The sequence below is a fragment of the Biomphalaria glabrata genome, chromosome 2 (assembly GCF_947242115.1).
Source record: "Biomphalaria glabrata chromosome 2, xgBioGlab47.1, whole genome shotgun sequence".
NCBI classification, from domain to species: domain Eukaryota; kingdom Metazoa; phylum Mollusca; class Gastropoda; family Planorbidae; genus Biomphalaria; species Biomphalaria glabrata.
The window spans coordinates 39,289,241-39,308,167 of NC_074712.1; the positions used below are offsets into that span (position 1 = coordinate 39,289,241).

Below are 18,927 nucleotides of genomic sequence, written 5' to 3' on the forward strand. Positions count from 1 at the left end.
AAAATTATTTATTTGTAAAAGAGTATTCAATTTTTCATAAATAATTTAAAAAACAATTTGAACTATTTTGTTGAGAGATAATGGGGACAAACAAGTCGGCGGAGCTATGGAATGAGTGATACGGACCTTCGGAACGCCATTTTGGATTTGATGGAATAATCAAGAAGTGAAATAAACATATATTTTCGGACTGTATATCAATATCCTTGTTGCTTTGCTCATTGTAGCATGCAACATTTACATTTCTGTACAGGGTTAAGGCATGGCTGACAGGCGAAAGCTTCAAGGTAGCAAGAACTGAAGAAGCGGAGATAAGCTTATTGAATTCGACTCCATGTTTTCATTGTTTCCATTATTATCCTTACCCAGTCCCAGAGTGTCTCGCTGAGAGTGACAGTCAAGTCTGATCTCTCGCTAGATAGATAATGCTAGATCTAGACTAGACTATATTCTATAGAGTATAAGTATAGATTCTAGTTATAGATCTAGATATTATCATATATGACTAGGTTACTCTCTCTCACAGTTACTCTTGATTCTACTCTCGCTCAGGAAATAAAATTTAAAAAATAGTAACTTGTTACTTTATAAACTATAAACTAATCTTTATTTAGAACTGCATGCATGCAAAACACTTTTGACTATTTTTAGTAATAATTTTAGTATGTTAGAATTTGACTATTTTAAATTTTGACACAAGTGCTTGTTCAAATAAATCTATAATAATGTAATATATTAAGACTCTGCATGCTAAACACTTGACAGGTGCTTGTTAACTTGTTCAAATATAATAAAGACACTATAGTGTCACTATAGCTAGCTAGAATCTAGAAATATAGGTCTATAATCTCAAATTAAATAAACTATTGAAGTAAATATTAAAGTATTGTGATTACAATACTTACTTATAGTTTCTAATACCGCTTATCTCGATCTTAGTCATGATGATGATTCATTGATTGTTGCAGTGTTGGTTAAAGTTAAAGCTGCTAAAATTTAAAAATAATTTTGTGTGTTATTTTTATGATTATTATACTTGACACAGACAGCACCAACCTAGCACTTCTGTTTACTACTTAAGACTTTATTTTAGGTAGTTAAGGTTTGGGCCTAAACTTTGGGCTTTGGTTCAAAGTTACGTCCTATATTGACACTATAGTCAGTGTAGTCATTGATTTAGATTAATTTAGAATCAGTAACAACACCATATTGATATGCTAATACTTTGATTACGATTTCAAGTTAAATGTATTGTAATGAAACTAATATCTATAGTTAGGTAGAGCTTTTTTTAGCAGAGTTTGTTGATACCTCATTTATGTTTCTAAGCTAAATAGAACAGAGGTTATACAATTTTAGTTTAGAAAGTTTTGGCTTAGATATAAAAAAAAAAAATTTTGTGGCTGAAATGCCTGAAACAAATTTTACAATGAAAATGCTATAACTTTTTAACCCTCAGAGATTTGAATGAAATTTTCATCAGCAATGTATGAATATATACTGATATTTATCCTAATTACAAACATGTGAAAGTAAAAAACTTTTTTTATATTAAAGTGGGGTTATATGTTGAAAAGAAATGATCAACAAAGAAGTACTTTTTCACACTTGAAAGACTGTAACATTTGAACCATAATAAGAGATAATTAAATACAATTTTCAGACCTGTTTACCGTTATGCAGAATCTCCCCAAAATGACAGCCAGTATGCAAATACAAATTTAACCTTACGCATTACAATCCTTTTTTTCCTCTTTAGACTAGCTTACGAGCGGTTGCGGAGGTCATGCTAAGCTGCCCTATGGGGGGGGGGGGAGACAGAAAAGGTGGGGTGAACACATTGTGTGTCCAGATCCATACTTTGATTGGTTCTTGAAAGATTTAATCTAGAAATGAAAAACGCGAGAGTGATGGGAGTGGCAGGTTGGTACAGTTCATTTAGCTATTACACCAATGTGACTATTTAAAGGTCCTTAGAAATTTATTATTTTGGAACTTAAAGTCGAATGCAAGAAGAAAAAAATGTCCTGATTCCCGTATTCATTTTAATAAAAAATACAGAAGAGCTATTGATTCAAAACACCATATTATAGCTAGGTTTGTATAGTAGAGCCTAGATCTAGATCTACTTATTATACAGGACTAGATCTAATCTAGAACTAGCTTGTAGTTTGTAGTGGTTCCACAGGATCGGTAACACTCACTTCAGATCTACTTCAACTACTTGATCTAGATTTAGATCTAATCATGATAATTCACACACAGCTGTGAAAAGTTTGCGAATTTAGTGACTTAGAATACTTAGATCTAGAACTAGAGTCTAGATTTACGGTAGATTCAGTGAAGATAATTCGCACATAGCCGTGAAAAGTCCGCGAATTTAGTGACTTAGATCTAGTAGAGTCTAGACTTACCCTAAATCTTTAGAATCTAGTGATGATAATTCTTTCACACCCTTGAAAAATCCGCGAATTTTAGTAACTTAGATTAGAAGTCTAAATCTACTGTAATGAATTTATTTTGCACACAACTGTGAAAAGTTCGTAAAAGGTATTTCAGTCGTAAAAGCCAGAGTTGAAATGAAAACGAAATTGCGCTTGAAAAAATAGCACTGATAGGTCTAATTACCCCTCCCCAATCCCATCCAAAAGCTGTTATTTAGTAAGCAAATGTCAACTAAACATACTAATAGGCTCTGTTTGTACATTTACACCACAGAGAATACACATAATGAAGGCATCTCTAAGAATGTTCTTTAAAAAAAAAGTGAAGTAGCAACCATTTTTAGTATTCTTTAATAAATCTGAAAAAAAAAAGGTTGTTTTGAGTTTTTGGGATTACAGTCAAGTTATTACTTGATTAAAAGATAACTATTTTATATTAAAATATTGATAGAAGTTTAAAAGAAGGTTTTTTAGGTACAGGAGAGGGACTAAGTCAGAAAAAAAACTACAGAAAAAGAATTACCTTTTCCTGATTAAAAGGCTGTAACCTCTTAACTTATAGATATATGAATAAAATTTTAAACAGAAATGCATGAATTGGTATGGTTCTTTTTTTTATTTTGAAACTTGAGTTAGAAGGTAACCAAATTTTTGTTTGTTTCTTTATTAGTGATGTTACATGTCAAAAACGACACACACACACAAATTTTAATGCTTCCAGTGCTATAAAACTTTATAAACTTTGGTAAAAAATTTTCAACAGAAATTCATAATTATGTATTAATACTTATATTATTAAACCTGAGATGGACAGTGATACTTTGTGGCCCATCTTATTTACTAAGTAGCCATTCTGTGGCTCTAGTAAATTGAGTAAATGTGTTACCAGGTCTATCAAATATGAAATCTAGCCAAGAAATCCTATCTAGTTCTGATTGATTGATATCTAAATTGGTCTAACTCTACTTTAGATCTAAAAATGACTACAATTGAATTTTGTGTTTATTTACTAATCAAGTTATCTCCTAGCTTTGCCTAGAAGGGTTAGATTTAAAGAATATTAAAAAAAAAATAATAATAAATGAAATCTAGATGTATTTATGGAAATAAATTATGATAATGCTATTAGATCAAGATTTATATTTTTTTTATTTATCGTAACAATAAATATGATTGTTTTAATAAATATCCATTCAAAACTTAAATAATGAATTAATATCATCATAAATATGTTATTTGTTAAGTTTTAAATAATTCATCCTCAAAGAAAATGGTGGGTTTTGGTGGATTTCAAAAGAGAATGTGAAGTAAGAAGAGGATGCAACTATTGAGAAACAATAAATCTATCATTTCTGTGCAGCCGGTTTTGCCAAAATAAAATTAGACTTGGTCCATGGCATTGGCATTTGTCATTAATGCCAGATACTTATTGTTTTAAAGTTTATGAAAATAATTAGATTTAGTGTTTTGGTACATGAATCAACAAACAAAAATATTATACAATCAAGCTTAATAAAAAAATTTTTATGAGTGGTCAACCTACCAGTATGTTCACCATGCATGGTCGCCATGAAGGTAATAGAATATCACAGTATAAATCCATAGAATAAATTGATCTATAATCCATGTGAAATAAACAGGCACTTTTAATCTGTTGTAAACATGATTTTGGTAGCTAAATCAGATTGGAATGAGATATAAATTCTGATCCACCTCAAAACTGCTGCATAAATGCTGTAGATAGCTTCTGGTAACCAAAAAAAATCATCAGCAACTGAATAATCAAAGTACCTACATGTGCACATAGTCAATAAAACTCTTTGTGTAAAATAATTAATATAAAGTTTTTTTATATTGTTTTCAGGTGAGATAGATAGATGTTTAAAGAAAGTAGATGAAGGTGTGGAAACCTTTGAGGATATATGGAAGAAGGTTGGTGATTGGTTACAGTCTAATTAAATAAATATATAAAAGTGAGAAATCCTTTAAAATGCATTAAATAGAAATCTCAGTGATCTAATTTATTAGTGCTCTTAAGTATTTTAAAATAAGATCATTATTGGATTTACTGTGAGGAAATTTGTTAAATATTGTGTAGAGAATGCAGTCCAATGCACTCAAACTTATGGCTTGTTATCTGTGACAAACTCTAACATTGCTTGTTCACCTCATTTTTCCTAATAGATTTTAACATTTCTTCCCAGCAATTAAAAAAAAATCTGACAAGTATTGGCTTAAAATCATTCACATTATTTTTGTAGTAATAGTCCTGCAAAAGGATAAAAACCTCACAGAATCAGTGTGTTAATATGTTTTCAACGGATTAGTATATCAATGTGTTTTCAAAGAATTTAATTGTATACATAACATGCAATACACAAATCTTGTGGTCTTAATAAAGGCTTAAATCATTAGATACAAGTTCAGAGAATTGTAACAATCTTTATGTATATATATATATATATATTTATCCTATATATACCGGTATGTTGTACATTATCCTTAAAAAAAAACAAAATCCTCAAATGTCCTAAAATTTTGTCATGAAAAGTGATACTAACCCTATTTTTATCTTCAGGTTCAAGCTGCTACAAATAGTAATCAAAAAGAGAAATTTGAAACTGATCTTAAAAAAGAGATTAAAAAACTCCAGGTAGGTAAATTTCAAAGCTTTTTTTCTGGTGCTTTAGTTTCTAGTTACATAATAATAATTTGATTTAAAAAGTCAATAAACCCCTTGTTTTTTTTAATATAGAGGCTTTCAAAGATGTCTTTCTAGGTTTATAACAATTTCATAGGCATGAACAGCATGCCCATTTCAACCTTTTAACTTTTTTCTCTTGAGGCCTTTAGTTTCTATCATCTTTTTTATATATTATTTATTGGAATTATAGAGGTTGAGAGATCAGATCAAATCATGGATTGCCAACAGCGATATAAAAGACAAATCTTCGCTTTTAGATCACCGCAAATTAATCGAGACGGTAAGTAATTTAATAAATAAAATGTCTTGATTTCAATTAAGAACAAAAAATTAAGGTTTAATACATTTTCATTATTTTATATAGTTTATTTTAACTAACTTTAAAAAAATTATAAATAGCCTTGACTTAACCTTCTTATAGCAAATGGAACGTTTTAAAGTGGTAGAACGAGAGACAAAAACCAAAGCCTATTCAAAAGACGGTCTAGGAGCTGCTGCAAAACTAGATCCTCAGACAAAAGAAAAGGCAGAAACCACACAATGGATATCGGTATTAATTGTTTTTAATTATTTTTTTTATAAAACAAGTAACAATTTTGATCTTATGTATATATTTTTAAAAAATAATTTAATTTTTGTTTGGTTAGTTGGGGAACTCCTCAATGCAATGTAAAAAAAAATAATGTTTGTTTCAGAATGTGATAGAAAGTCTCAATTTGCAGCTGGATCAGTTTGAGAGTGAACTAGAAGCAAAAGGTTCTTCAAGTAAGAAGAAAGGGAAAGTGGGGGAAGTAAGTATCAACAGGCAGAAACATTTATTGACTAGCTTTTTATTTTGAATCTAAATATAAATGGCTATTACATTGACAAAATTTAAGTTAAAAACTATTTTTTGAAGGACCCCAGAATAGATCAATTAAAACAACAACAAGAAAAGCATAAGCTTCATATAGAGACATTAGAAAAAATAATGAGACAAGTTGATAATGACAAGTTAGCAGTTGAAAAGGTAATTATATGTTTATTATTCCACAAGCAATGATGTGTTCAATCATTTTTTAAAACTTGGGTATCTGTGGTATTATATTAATAACACACATTTCTTTTTTTTTTATATACAGATTCGAGATTTGCGAGATGATATAGAGTATTATGTGGAATCTAATCAAGATCCTAACTTTCAAGAAAATCTTTATATTTATGATGATTTAGATCTGGAAGATATTGCACGTAAGTTTCCAAATCTGTTAGGTTACCTAATTATGTCACAAATTTATTTGTTAAAAAAATTGAGTTTTTAAAAATGTATATGAATAGTTGATACAGATTCTGAATGTTCAAAATTGTATTCTGGATATCTGGAAGTTGCTAATTGGGAAGGACAGATTATGAATTTATATTAGTAGATACAGGTGGTATAGGCTTTATAGTGCATACATTTACTATTTAGATATGGGTAATATTACTGGTTTAGTATATTTATGCTTTTTTTTTTTTTTTTTTTTTTTTTTTTTTTACATATATATATATTCTAGAATTTTAATGATTTATTTTAAATTTGATAGCTGATGTTACTGCAGTGGCATCATCACCCACAGAAGGTGATGAGTTCGCTGATAAAATTATGAGTACGCCGTCATCAACCAATTCAAGTTCTCCTTCTCCTAGTCCCAGTGTAAATGCCAATCATTCCAATGTAAGCCATTTTAATATTTTTTATTTTTTTTTACTAAGCTTATATGAACTCTCTCTGTCTGTCTGTCTGGTAAAAAGTGTTCTTGTTATTTTTTATACACCCATTCTCAGACCAAGTTGGAAACTTTGCACAATTATTCATTAGCATAGACAAGACATGAATCAACAAAAAAATTTCCCACTTAGTCAATTAACTATAAGTAATTAACTATTTTATTTAATACTAAGGCGGGAAATTAATCATTCAATATTCACAGATACAGCCAAATATGTAAGGCTTTGTTCCCTTAGATAATAGAATAAGTTATTTCTTCCACATTCATTCTTGGATCAAGTTGAATTTTTAAACAATTTTTTATTTTACCTAACAAAACATGAATCAATTAAAGAATTGACAAATAAGCCAGTCAGTTTTTTTGTTGTTTTTTTTTTTGCTATTGAATAACTTGTACAATATTTAGAGGTATAGTTGTAAGTATAAGTTTTTTTAAAAAGGATTTTTAAAAATATTTTGCTTGTTTAAAAAATGTGCTCGTTTCTCTGTCTCTTTTAAATAGAGCTGTTTCCCTATAAACAACTTGTATCCCCAGTATTCTAAATGGTGCACTTCTTTTTCAGGAAAAGCATGATGATGTGGATAGAAAAAGACATAAATCTCAGTCGGAAGAAGTAATGTATTGTTTTTTTTTTGTTTGTTTTTTTGTGGCATCAATAACTTTGTGCATTTTATGGATTGATTCAGTTTCTTTAGAAAAAGATAGCTTACTCATTTATTAACATATATATAATGGGTTCAGTCAAAAATATTTTTATTGATTGTAATGCTGTAGTTGTATATTTTAATATATTCCATGTATATTTCATTATGTTTACAAATGTTTTGGACCACCAATTTTGAAATTTAGGAAATCATTTAACTTCATATTATTTTAACTTTTTGAAAACTTTTAATCTAAAAATAAAATGAAAAAAAAAACATTGAAAAACTTTCCTTTACCTTTAAAAGTTACTATTTTTTTTAAGGCATATTAGTTAATATTATTTAAAGATTGATTATGTTTCTATGACTGAACAATATGGATTATTTACTTAACAGAAAAGTGCATCACCTGCTCCTTCAGGAACCTCGAAACCGCCATCTTTGGTGAAACAACATTCACAAAAGTAAGATACATATTATCTTTATTAAACAACACTTCCCTTTTGGATATGAATCTTTTTAAAAAATGTTTACATTAAATTAAAATTTTACGTAGCCTAATCCACTGGATCCTAATGCAGGTTGCATTTTTTATGGAACAATCCTAATGCGTTTGGTTGCATTGGAGCACTAGAAGCAGTTTTTAAAACTCTTCCTATAAGAAGAGCTTGTCTCGTTCAGAATAATATAAAGAGCATGTATGTTTATTCTTTTTTTTAGTATTAAAAAAAACGGATGGTTAAAGCTTATATTTTTTCTGAGAATTCTTTTTCAACCGTATCCATGATATTGAGTATTTTTTAAGCTTTTTTTATATTCTAAAGGTATTAAAATTATAATTTTCTTTTACTAGGCATATCATTCTATTTTTTAAGTTGTTTTAAATTTAGATCTAAATTATATTTTTTTACTTTCTTTGCTAGGGATATAATTTAAAAAAAAACAGAATTACTGGTTTTAAAGCTGACATAGGTATTTTTAAATGTTGCTTTCTCTACAGCAATACTAATGCACAAAATTCAGAAAGCAACTCTGTGAATAGTAATCATCATCCATCGACAACACCGTCACCTTTAACAGCCTATGCTGTGGCTGCAGGCGGGCAGCAAAACAGCGCGACAGGTAACGTTTTTAATTCTCATCGAATTCTAGAAATTCATTGTTGAATATTTCTTTCCATATAATTTGCTAGTAGTGACTCAATAACTTCTATTTTTATTTATGGCTTGGAGGATTATTTGTTAAAGGAAAAGTAAATTAATTAATTGTACTTTGATTAGTTAAAAAAAAAATGAACACATTTTCTTATTGTTAAATTTAAAATATTTAATAAAATTACTTTTATTTTGATTTTTTTAGCTAAATTTTTTAAAATTATCATTAGACATTTCTGCCTATGCCTTAATAAGTTAAATTGGGTTAAATATTGACTTTAAAGAATAATAATAAAAATTCTTGTAGAATCTTCATACAGTTAATGACTGGTTGCAAAAACTAGTGTCGGTTGTACTGCTTGCTCAGCTAATTATGAAATGAGGCTTGTTTTACTATGTGTTGGGTCTTTTGTTAAGCTTGATCACCTTATCATGTCATCCTTTCCAAAGTTTTCACTGTCTAATTCAATGATCTGGTTCCAATGCTGTAGGATTTTAACCTGTTACAGTGAAACAATCTTTTTTTCTTTTGTTGTGTGCATTTGCACACAATTTTGTTATGCATTGTTATTGTATTCTAAATTGTCTTAGCTTATTTATGGACATTATTAGATAAGAGTTGTTATGGACAAACAGTTTAGTTTTTATTGTAAATAATTTTGTTTGTTTGTTATGTTAAGGGCATGGGAGGCGAACAATAAATTCACTAGGAATATGCTGTGGTTCTGATGTGAAGTTCATTTATGAATCTAATTGTATGGCTTGAAAGATGTTTGATATATTTGACTACCTTATATTGTACATTATAGTACATAAAATTAACATAACAATACAATTTGCTAGTGGTTAGAACAACACATTTTTTATTTCTACTTTACTTTTTTTTTATTCAGTTGGCTAATTATGGTTTATGTTATCTGGTTCTACTCAGTCATTGACTCATGGAATGCCACAGAGATTTAAACTACATTTATATATATATAAGAATATTCCCCAGATATGCTTTACCATGTCCTTAGAATAACTAAGCCTATAACTGTTCACAGTTGTCAATTTTTGATGTTGTTTCATTCCAATTTTTAAATCACATATTAAAACAAAAGAGAGAGAGAGAAGGTGTGGGGAAGTAATGTGGGAGAAATAAAGCAATGGGCTGCAACTGATGGAGAAAATAATTGAGTTTCAGGGGTGGTTATAGATACAGGCTGAATCTAGATTTAGAACTGACAATGTGTGTGATGTTAACTATATCCAGCATTTCAGATAATATTGTGTCTTAAAAAGCTGTTGTTAAGCAATACTTCATTTCATAGTCTTTTCAAGTGACATACAAGTTGTATTCCTCAAAATAAAAATTTTGTTTTTTTTTAGGTTTATTTGGTTGAAATGTCTTTTTTTTTTTGGTGACATCTACACATGTCAGATGTCTACTGCAACTTTTTGTTGTGAACTTTATTTTGCAGATAATGAATAACATTTTTGTTAGACAGTTTATTTGTTCAGATTTTTTAAAAATTACATTTGAAAGTAAATAATTGTCCAAGTATCAGAAACAATAAATATGTAAAAATAATTGTCATTTTCTTGATGCTGTTTTTGGTCATTGTTCTTATATAAACAAATAGGCTTAATGTTGTCAAAGATGATTTGTAAATGTTGCATTGTCAAATGAAACCACAGTCTCATTTTATGATTAGCTTAAGATTGACAATTAGTATTTGCTTTTAGCATTAATGTTAGCTTGTTATTTTATTGGGTTGTTCCATGTTTCTATAGGTTCTCGATTTTCTCACCCCAACCCACCCTCTGTGTGGCAGCGTAGTTTAACTGCCCAAACTAGCTTTCCTAGTGGTAAGACATATATTCTATCTCCAAATCGTTTGTTTGATCACATTAGAAGAGCTGGTTACTGTTGCTTTTATTTTGCTTTTCATTTCTTCATTATTGTTGTTATTTTTGCTTTGCTTGTCTTGCTTCAATTACTGTTTTAGTTAATTTTGTTATGTATGATACACTAAGTTTGAAGTGATATACTACTAATAATAGTTGGTAGAATCTTTTTTTTTATTCCTCTTGATTTTTTTTATAGTATTTATGCTTTCCACTTTAGTTTCCTGTTGATAAATATCTGCTGTTCGTATCTATTAATATGTAGGTGAAAAATTAGAACAGTAGTGTTTTTTTTTTTTTTTTTTTTTTTGCTATATTGCACCCACTTAACTCTGCTTGCATTACAAATAATTTTCACCACATTTTCCTGCTTAGTAGTTTCTTTGGTTCTTGCTTGTAATATATATTCAACATATATTTCCTTTATGTGTAACTTGCACGATAGAATAGTTACCAAAATTGTGAATGAATCATATACACATTTATCTGATTTCTTTTGAAAGTTATTCCAAAAACTTGTTTATATTGAAATATGTATCTTGCTTTGTATTTGTATATAAGTGTGTTTAACTTCTCTATTATTTTGATAGATATATTTGAAAGAATTAGTGTAACATGTAATAAATTTGGACAAAATAAATAGTATGACCCAAAAAAAATGTTCTTCATAAATTCATCAAATGTCAAATTTCCTGTTTTTATATTAGCTCTTGTTGACATACTTTGTTGAAACTTACAAATAATGGGCAAGTCACTTGATCAATATGGACAAAAATATTTTAACCCTTATGCTAAGAACATTTGTTCCTTACTGCTGAGACACTCCGTTACCTTTTTAAATTTAAAAAAAAAAGGATATATATTTATACACACACACTTTTTACTAATTGTATATTATGTCAACCGTAACCAAATGATGATAATTGATCTTGTAGAAATATTATGATTAAATATGAAAGAACTTTACATCTGTAAATACATTTTTTTTTGTAGATACATCCAAACCCTATGTGAATTCAGTTGATCATGGTTCAACAGGAAACTTGACAAGCAGTGTTACATCTTCAAGTTCTACGAATACTAATTCTGTCTCTATGACATCATCGGGAAATCCGTCTGTGCCCTCTGCCCCATCACCACAGACAGTGGCTGTTGTTGCTGCACCATCTCTTAGTACCGTGAACTCATTGGCTTCATCAAGTATTAACAATTCCTCTCAGGTCCATAATAGTCGGACAGACAGTACGCCTGTTATGAATGGACCAATTAGTGCAAATGGTCCGACGTCACAAAAAATTAAGGTAATCACTGAAACATTCTTAGAATTTAGTAGCTTAGTTTATAAAAAAAAATGTTATTTTCCACATCTTCATTTTTTTTTTTCAGCAATTGTGATTTATGTGCACTTTTCCAGAAATAATGTTACAGTTTTTGTTACATGATTTAATGGCCACCTATAGTTAATTTATTTATTAGTCAAGTTTTAATTTGGCTTTTCTGTACTTAAAAAAAAATAAAATGCAGTTTTGTAGAAGAAGAAAAAGTAAAAAAAAATTATTTGCATATGAACCAAATTTTCAACAGAAATGTTGAGAAAAACAAGCTTTTTTGGGGGGTGATTACTTGTATGTCTGCTAACTATTATTTGGTTGCATGCATTCATCGCCCTGTAATCCTAAATAATAATTCTGAATAGGTTAAGTAATATACAATGTTATCCTGAGTCTGAATATTAATCATCAAATTAAGAATAGCAGCTGGAAAAGAAAAAAAGTGTATCCAATATAGAATTATGTTCAGTTCTCTTTTGTACTGTGTGGGTAGGCTGCATACATTTTTAATTAAACTAAATAGTTTTTATTTTAGTTATTAAAAAATGATTGATCAAATCAACTTTCCTTTTCCTCAATGTTAAAAAACATAAATTTTCTTTGTTGAGATAGACATAAAATTTGATCATAAGACTGCTATTTGTTTTCAAAGGTTTCATCCCATTTTCAATTTAAAAATATATTTTTATTTCTCAACCAAAATATTTATTTCAATATTTCTTATGAATATTTTTTCTACTTTTACTATTGTCATTATAGCAGGGTTTGTAGCACTCCTAAAATTCTCCTTAAAATTGCCAGAATTCTCCTAAAATTTGTACCCAATATTTTTTTAAAATAAAATTTTGCTTATTTCTTGCTAAAAATGTGGGGGGAAAAACCAACAGCGTAACTATGCATACTGATCGCATGATGTTACGGGCTGGCTGTGAATTGATGAGCTGACCCGTGACGTGTCTACCTTTCACCCACTTATGAAGCGCGACCTCGTGATTGAAGATGGCCTTGGCTCAAGCAAGCATTTCACCTGGCATTATTTTTTACTGGAGGCAGCGTATAAATGGTTGTTTCTTTTCATTGTTACGGCTGAAGATGCGCTAGATCTAGTGTGTAGTGACTATTGTCTATAATTAGAGCAATTACCAGCCTAATGTGTAGGCTACACCCCTTGTGGCCCTCCCTCACCTAAAATCTTCTTGTAACAGTAAGCGTGACTTAGCGTGGAAAGTCCATAAATCATCTAGCTAGTAATAGTTTCTAGAGTTAGATCTAGTGAAGATAATTCACACCTAGTAATGATCTAAATACATTTAATGTCTAGATTACTCTAGAAATACTGTAGTTTCTAAATTTACGTTAAATCACTAGAATCTAGTAAAGATAATTCGCACACAGGCTTGAAAAGTATGCGAATTTAGTGACTTAGATCTAGACTACAGATTTACGCTAAATCAATAGAATCTAGAGATGATAATTACTAACCCTGTGAAGCAGTGAAAAGTCCGCGAATTTTAGTGACTTACCGTTAAAGTCTAGATCTACTGTAAATTCAGTGAAGATAATTCGCACACAGCCGTGAAAAGTCTGTGAATTTTAGTGACTAAGATCTAGAGTCTAGATTTAGGGTAGATTCAGTGAAGATTATTGGCACACAGCCATGAAAAGTCAGCAAATTTAGTAAGTCAGCAAATTTAGTGACTTGGATCTAGAGTCTAGACTTACGGTAGATTCAGTGTAAAAGCTATTTCGGTCGTAAAAGCCAGGGAAACTACATTGATCTAGTTGAAAAAAAGAAATTCTGCTTGAAAAAAACAAGGCTTATTTGATTTGATAAATGCATAGTTTTGTTTTTGATTTACAATGTATCACACAAACGGGCCGGACACGCACACATAATATATATATTTATATTTATATATATATACATCATACATTTCATCCTTAAAAAAACTCCTAAAATCTAAAATTTTGTCATGGAAAAATGATACAGGCAACCTACAGCTCTTTATAAGGCAGACCTCTTTTTATTTTTATTATTATTTTTTTTTAACAATTTCAGAATGATGAATTATCGTTGCGAACAATGGCCCAGCAAGCAGTTGCCAATGCTGAATTGGAAAAAACATTGCCTTCAACTCATGCGCCTGTCGAATCTTCTAGTAAGGATCTGTTTAATTTTTTTTTTAGCATGAATCGCTCTTTCTTATTTGTTGTATAACTTGAAGAAGTACATAAAGATTGTAAGCTATATTCCTATTATAAATTATGTATGTAATATTTGTAGTTACTAATCCTATATACAGCTAGATTGTTAATTGGCTACAAACTTATTTTTCAGCTGTGTACAATAATTCATCTCAAGCTCCTTCACAAACCTTAGCTTCCTTATCTGAGCAGTGTTCTGTCTTGTCAGAACAGCAGCTTTCTTCTCAGCTGCCACAACAGCAACAGATTGTGCAAGCGCCATCGACAAACACTATACATTTGAACCCTTTGTTAGGCATGGCTCCGCTAGGTCCAGTTCAACTGGCCAAAGAGCAGCACTACCAGTCAGCAATGGTTGATGCAGCTTACCACCACCTTCCACATCCTTCTGATTCTGAAAGAATGAGGTGAGACATTGGTTTAGTAACTAGTTTGTTTGGCTTGAACAGCTTGTTATATTTCCTCTAAATTGCTTCTTTTTTTTATTTATTTATTTATTCACCAGACACTTCTTGCCACGCAATCCATGTCCGACGGCATCATACTATCCGTCAACTGCATCTCCTCATGCAGATACTGTTGAGTTTTATCAGCGGTGTGGTACAGAAACACTTTTCTTCATATTTTACTATATGGAGGTTGGTTGTTGTTGTTGTTGTTTTTTTTCCATAAACATTCTTTTCTCAATTTTATGTTCACTAAATTCTTGTCCACTCAACTATTTTGCTGTTGTTTGCTTCAGGGAACAAAGGCTCAATATTTGGCAGCAAAAGCATTGAAGAAACAGTCCTGGAGGTTTCATACAAAATACATGATGTGGTTTCAGCGGCATGAAGAGCCTAAACAAATTACAGAAGAATTTGAGCAGGTAATCAACTTCTACAAAAGTCAAATGTTCTTAAATTATTAGATTTCGGTAGTCAGTAATTTTTTTTAATTTTTTTTTAATGTCTTTTGAAATTTCTTTTGTTAGTAATTAACATTGTATATTTAACTAACAATCAATTTATAAAATATTCTTCATTCTATACCCAGTTAAAAAGTATTTAAAAATCATATTAGTTAAACTTAAAAAGTTTATTTGTAAGAATTGTCAAAAAATTTTATATTTTCTTTTTGCAGGGCACATACATCTACTTTGACTATGAAAAATGGGGCCAAAAGAAGAAAGAGGGTTTTACATTTGAATACAGATATTTGGAAGATAGAGACTTGAACTAGTTGAGTGTACCATTCTGTTGAGTCCATTACTCTGTTCACCACTTCACTCATACATCAGAGCTTGTGATCAGTTTTGTTCACTACAATATGCTACAACTGACAGCTACTGTCATGCAACACAACATCCTTGTTCTCAAAGAAAACCAAAGTATTCAGCTTTGCAGCTAACTGGATCTCTGACATGTGCAAGTTCATGTCTCATCTTCCTGCCCCCTTCCCTCCCCTCAAATGTGATGTGTCTGAAGCTGACTAGATGTTCAATCCCGCCTGCAGTCTCCAGTGGGGCCGTCCAAAGAACAAATCGTTTCCTCATTTACCCACAGTGTACATAGTGCCAACATTGAGCAGCTCAAGAGGCCTGTACAACCATGTTAGGTTCTACAGTCCAAGTTAAAGATATTGTGGTCATGGATGAAGTGATCATATTGTTACAATGAACAGACCCCTGCACCCCTCCTCACTGGCTGTGCAATCCTGGAATCATTTAGTAGCTGTGATTTATTTGTCTATATAGTCATGTCTTTTTTGTTTTTCCCGAATCCATACAGACAATGCTATCTTCAGCTTGGCTGCACCAATGTTTTAAAGGCTTAGGTTAGGTGTCAATGCAATATTTTTTTTATTGTGTGTGTGTGTTTGTCTGATGTTGATGAAATACATAGCCCAGTTATTTAGCTGTAAAAATTGGTGCAGCCAAGCTGGGGATAGTGTCTGCTGCACATGGAATTATTATGTAGTCAGTGTCTCAGAAGTATTGCATTATGGCTCTACCTAAACTGTTTTTAACTGCTGCTATAAACAAAAAGTACTCTAGTTTTGACCAGGTAATCACTGCATGCCTTAGGTTGTGATCTATCAGTTTTTGTATGTAATGTGTTAGTCATGTCTGTGTTTTGGTCCATGTAGATTTTTTTTTTATTTAAACATCTCCCACTTTTTTTGGCATTTTTTTTTTTTTTCAGCTCTTGGTTGCTTCTTGTTTATATTGGTAGCTAGATAGTCACTGCTGAACTTTTGATGCTTTTTTAACTGTGGAAACGCGTAGTACCTAAGTAGTAGACAGTAGCTAATTAGTATCACTCAAGTTTGTTATCATCTACTTTTTATATCCAGTCAACTTATTCCATTTTTAGGCAACTTATTGTACATTGAAACAAAATTATCAGCTTACTTTGACCATACATTTTTTTTTTCATGAGTGCTTTTATTACTATTTAATGTACTGAGTGACTACATCAATATTTACATGTTGTTTTTAGTTGTGTTCAGGGTATAGAACAATCTTGTTGAAAAGAGGGGTGTAGGAGGCTGCCAGTGTTTTCCAGGATTATTGTGGTTGTCTTTTGACTGAGAGAATTGTGGGATTGATTGAATAGTGTTAGTAAGATTGTTGCTGTTTTCTTGAACTCAATGACCATTGGTACATTGTTTTGTTTTGTTTAGCTCATCAATTCATCATCATCCTCACACCCATAGACATATCTGGAGGGAGGGGGGGGGCATGGCACTAGCTGTGTTTTGTTAGCAGCATTGAGGGAAAGATGTGAGGAGTTCTTGCATGAGAGCAAGTGTGAGACAAGTGTGCAACGAAGCATATTGCCTGAGTGCTGTGATGTGTAGTAGGAATAATTTTGATACAGATAAAATACATTTGTGGATTGAGTAGTTGAAACTATGATTTCTTTTGATCTGTTGAGGTTTTTTTTTAAACATTATTTATGTTTTTAAAAAATTTTTTTTGTTCTTTTTTTTTTTGTGTGTAAATACAGTTTGAATGTTTTCTCCTGACATCTTGGTGATTATATAAAAATAGAATCTGTCGGATCTAATTTTGTCAAGTTTTAAAATCAATGTTTGAACCAGTAGAGTTCATCGGAAGCAAGAAACTTTTTGTCAGATTTGGCAGGTCCAAGTTGACACCTCTCTGTCCTTACACATTATTGTTAACTTAGTCTCTTCTCTCCAAGTCAACCTTTATGTATGGAATATAAGGTTACAAACACAAGTGAAATGTCAAGTTTATTCTTAACAAAACCTAAAAAGTGGCAGGTTCTGTTTTATACAAACACTAGTGGATGCCAGTGAGAGAGTGAATGCTGTGTCAGCTCTGGATTGGTATGATGTGGGAGTGTCAAGAGGATATGGATCTTAAAGTTCTGGTGCACATACAGCTAAAATAAAATGTCTATTTTTGTACTGCTTGTTACAGCTGGTGGAAGTCTGAAAGCAGTCACTGGAGTTGTTTTTTTTTAAACCTTTTTTTTTTGATTGTGTACATATGGTAACTTTGGTGACTGCTACAGACTGCCACTGGGTGAGGCAATGGTGCAAAACAAATCTTTTAAAATAAACAAAAAAAAATTAAATGATAAAAAAATGTCTAAGTACAAATGTTACAATTTGAGTTTGTTTTTATTGCTTCAGTGTGTGGTCTTCTCTTGTGTTTCCAATTAATGATTGTCAATTAAGGTATTTGCTCAGTTGATCTTACAAGTAGGTCATGGATCTGCAATACAAGTTTTAAAAAATAAGACTGTGCATCAAATGCTTATCTCAGATATAGTACCCATTTGTTAAAGTTCCATATCAATTTCAAGACTTCTTTTAATAGAGAAACAAGAACTATAACTGTTAGAACAGCTTTGAAATTCTACACCATTTCATTTTTCTGTTCCACCCTTTGTGGGTTTTTAAAAAAAAATTTTTTATAGTTGTTAATTAACAAAACCAGTGGGACTCTAGTTCAAACAGACCACATCCAACTTTTCAGAAAATCATTCAGGTAGCATATTGAACCATATATGAACTCGTTATTATCATATTATTGCTGTATAAATGTCTGTAACAATCCATAATTCATGTTCACCCTTAATTCTTTTTTTTTTTTAATGTTGCTTCATTATTATTATTGATTAATTATCCCCTCAATAGTGCATCCAATTTTATACAACTAATCCACAAAATAGCAATTATTTGATTTATTTTTAAAAGAACTACAATAAATACAATCAGTAGCATTCCATTAAATTATACATAAAATGAAGTGAAATTCTAAGGTAAACTGAATGTTAATATTTGTGGATAAATTAACAAAAGAAAAAAACACCGAGAGATAACAATCAGGTATAGTAAGGGCCAGATCTAACAATTGCGGGGGCCTATGCGGCCCAGTCAGGATAGGCATAAGGATAACCTAATAGGTGAAAATTAAGATTTTGTATTTGAAATTAAATTCGTCTTTGCATTACATTTTTTTATTTAATGAAAGCTGACGATGCCGTTTATTTTTAATCACTCGTAGGATTGGCATTTACCATTTTAAGTGGCACCCCAAAATGACAATTTTGTCTAATTTTAAGGACATTTTTATGAGTTTTCAGGAGATTTCAATTATTTTAGGAGATTTTCATGACTTTTTCGTATATTTCTCAATTTCAGGAGGTCACGGAAACACTGTTATAAGTTATAATGGTTTAATTTAACAATTTACACAGAATTGGTGCGGGGCCCATTGCAAACACATAAGTTGCATTGACCTATATACCCGGTACAGAGTAATGATACAAAGTTTATTCTCGTGAAT

At 30.7% G+C, this 18,927-nt stretch overlaps 2 protein-coding genes across 5 annotated transcripts in view; one reads left to right on the forward strand and one right to left on the reverse strand.

Annotated features, from left to right (window-relative positions):
- The first annotated feature begins 79 nt into the window (after positions 1-79).
- Positions 80-17,743, forward strand: LOC106063188 (CCR4-NOT transcription complex subunit 3-like). 2 transcript variants are annotated; one of them, XM_013221496.2, is made up of 19 exons: positions 81-287; positions 4,309-4,376; positions 5,023-5,097; positions 5,339-5,428; positions 5,570-5,698; positions 5,844-5,939; positions 6,047-6,157; positions 6,270-6,378; positions 6,714-6,844; positions 7,462-7,512; positions 7,940-8,007; positions 8,544-8,665; positions 10,474-10,548; positions 11,581-11,888; positions 13,978-14,077; positions 14,257-14,530; positions 14,629-14,761; positions 14,866-14,991; positions 15,246-17,743. In XM_013221496.2, exons 1-19 carry the CDS (start codon positions 263-265, stop codon positions 15,342-15,344), a joined length of 2,190 nt encoding a protein of 729 aa, XP_013076950.1. In that variant the 5' UTR covers positions 81-262; the 3' UTR covers positions 15,345-17,743. The 2 variants fall into 2 exon arrangements, with proteins under 2 accessions (XP_013076958.1, XP_013076950.1); XM_013221504.2 differs by lacking the exon at positions 10,474-10,548 and having other exon boundaries at positions 80-287.
- The window catches only part of LOC106063212 (dehydrogenase/reductase SDR family member 11-like), a 14,906-nt gene continuing 13,716 nt past the window's right edge, over positions 17,738-18,927 (reverse strand). For all 3 annotated transcript variants that reach the window (XR_008776590.1, XM_013221539.2, XM_013221527.2), the window contains one exon: positions 17,738-17,850. Coding sequence is in view for 2 of the 3 variants with exons in the window: in XM_013221539.2 (XP_013076993.1) it covers positions 17,809-17,850 (42 nt within the window). In the remaining variant the exon portion in view is untranslated. The remainder of the gene's footprint in view (positions 17,851-18,927) is intronic.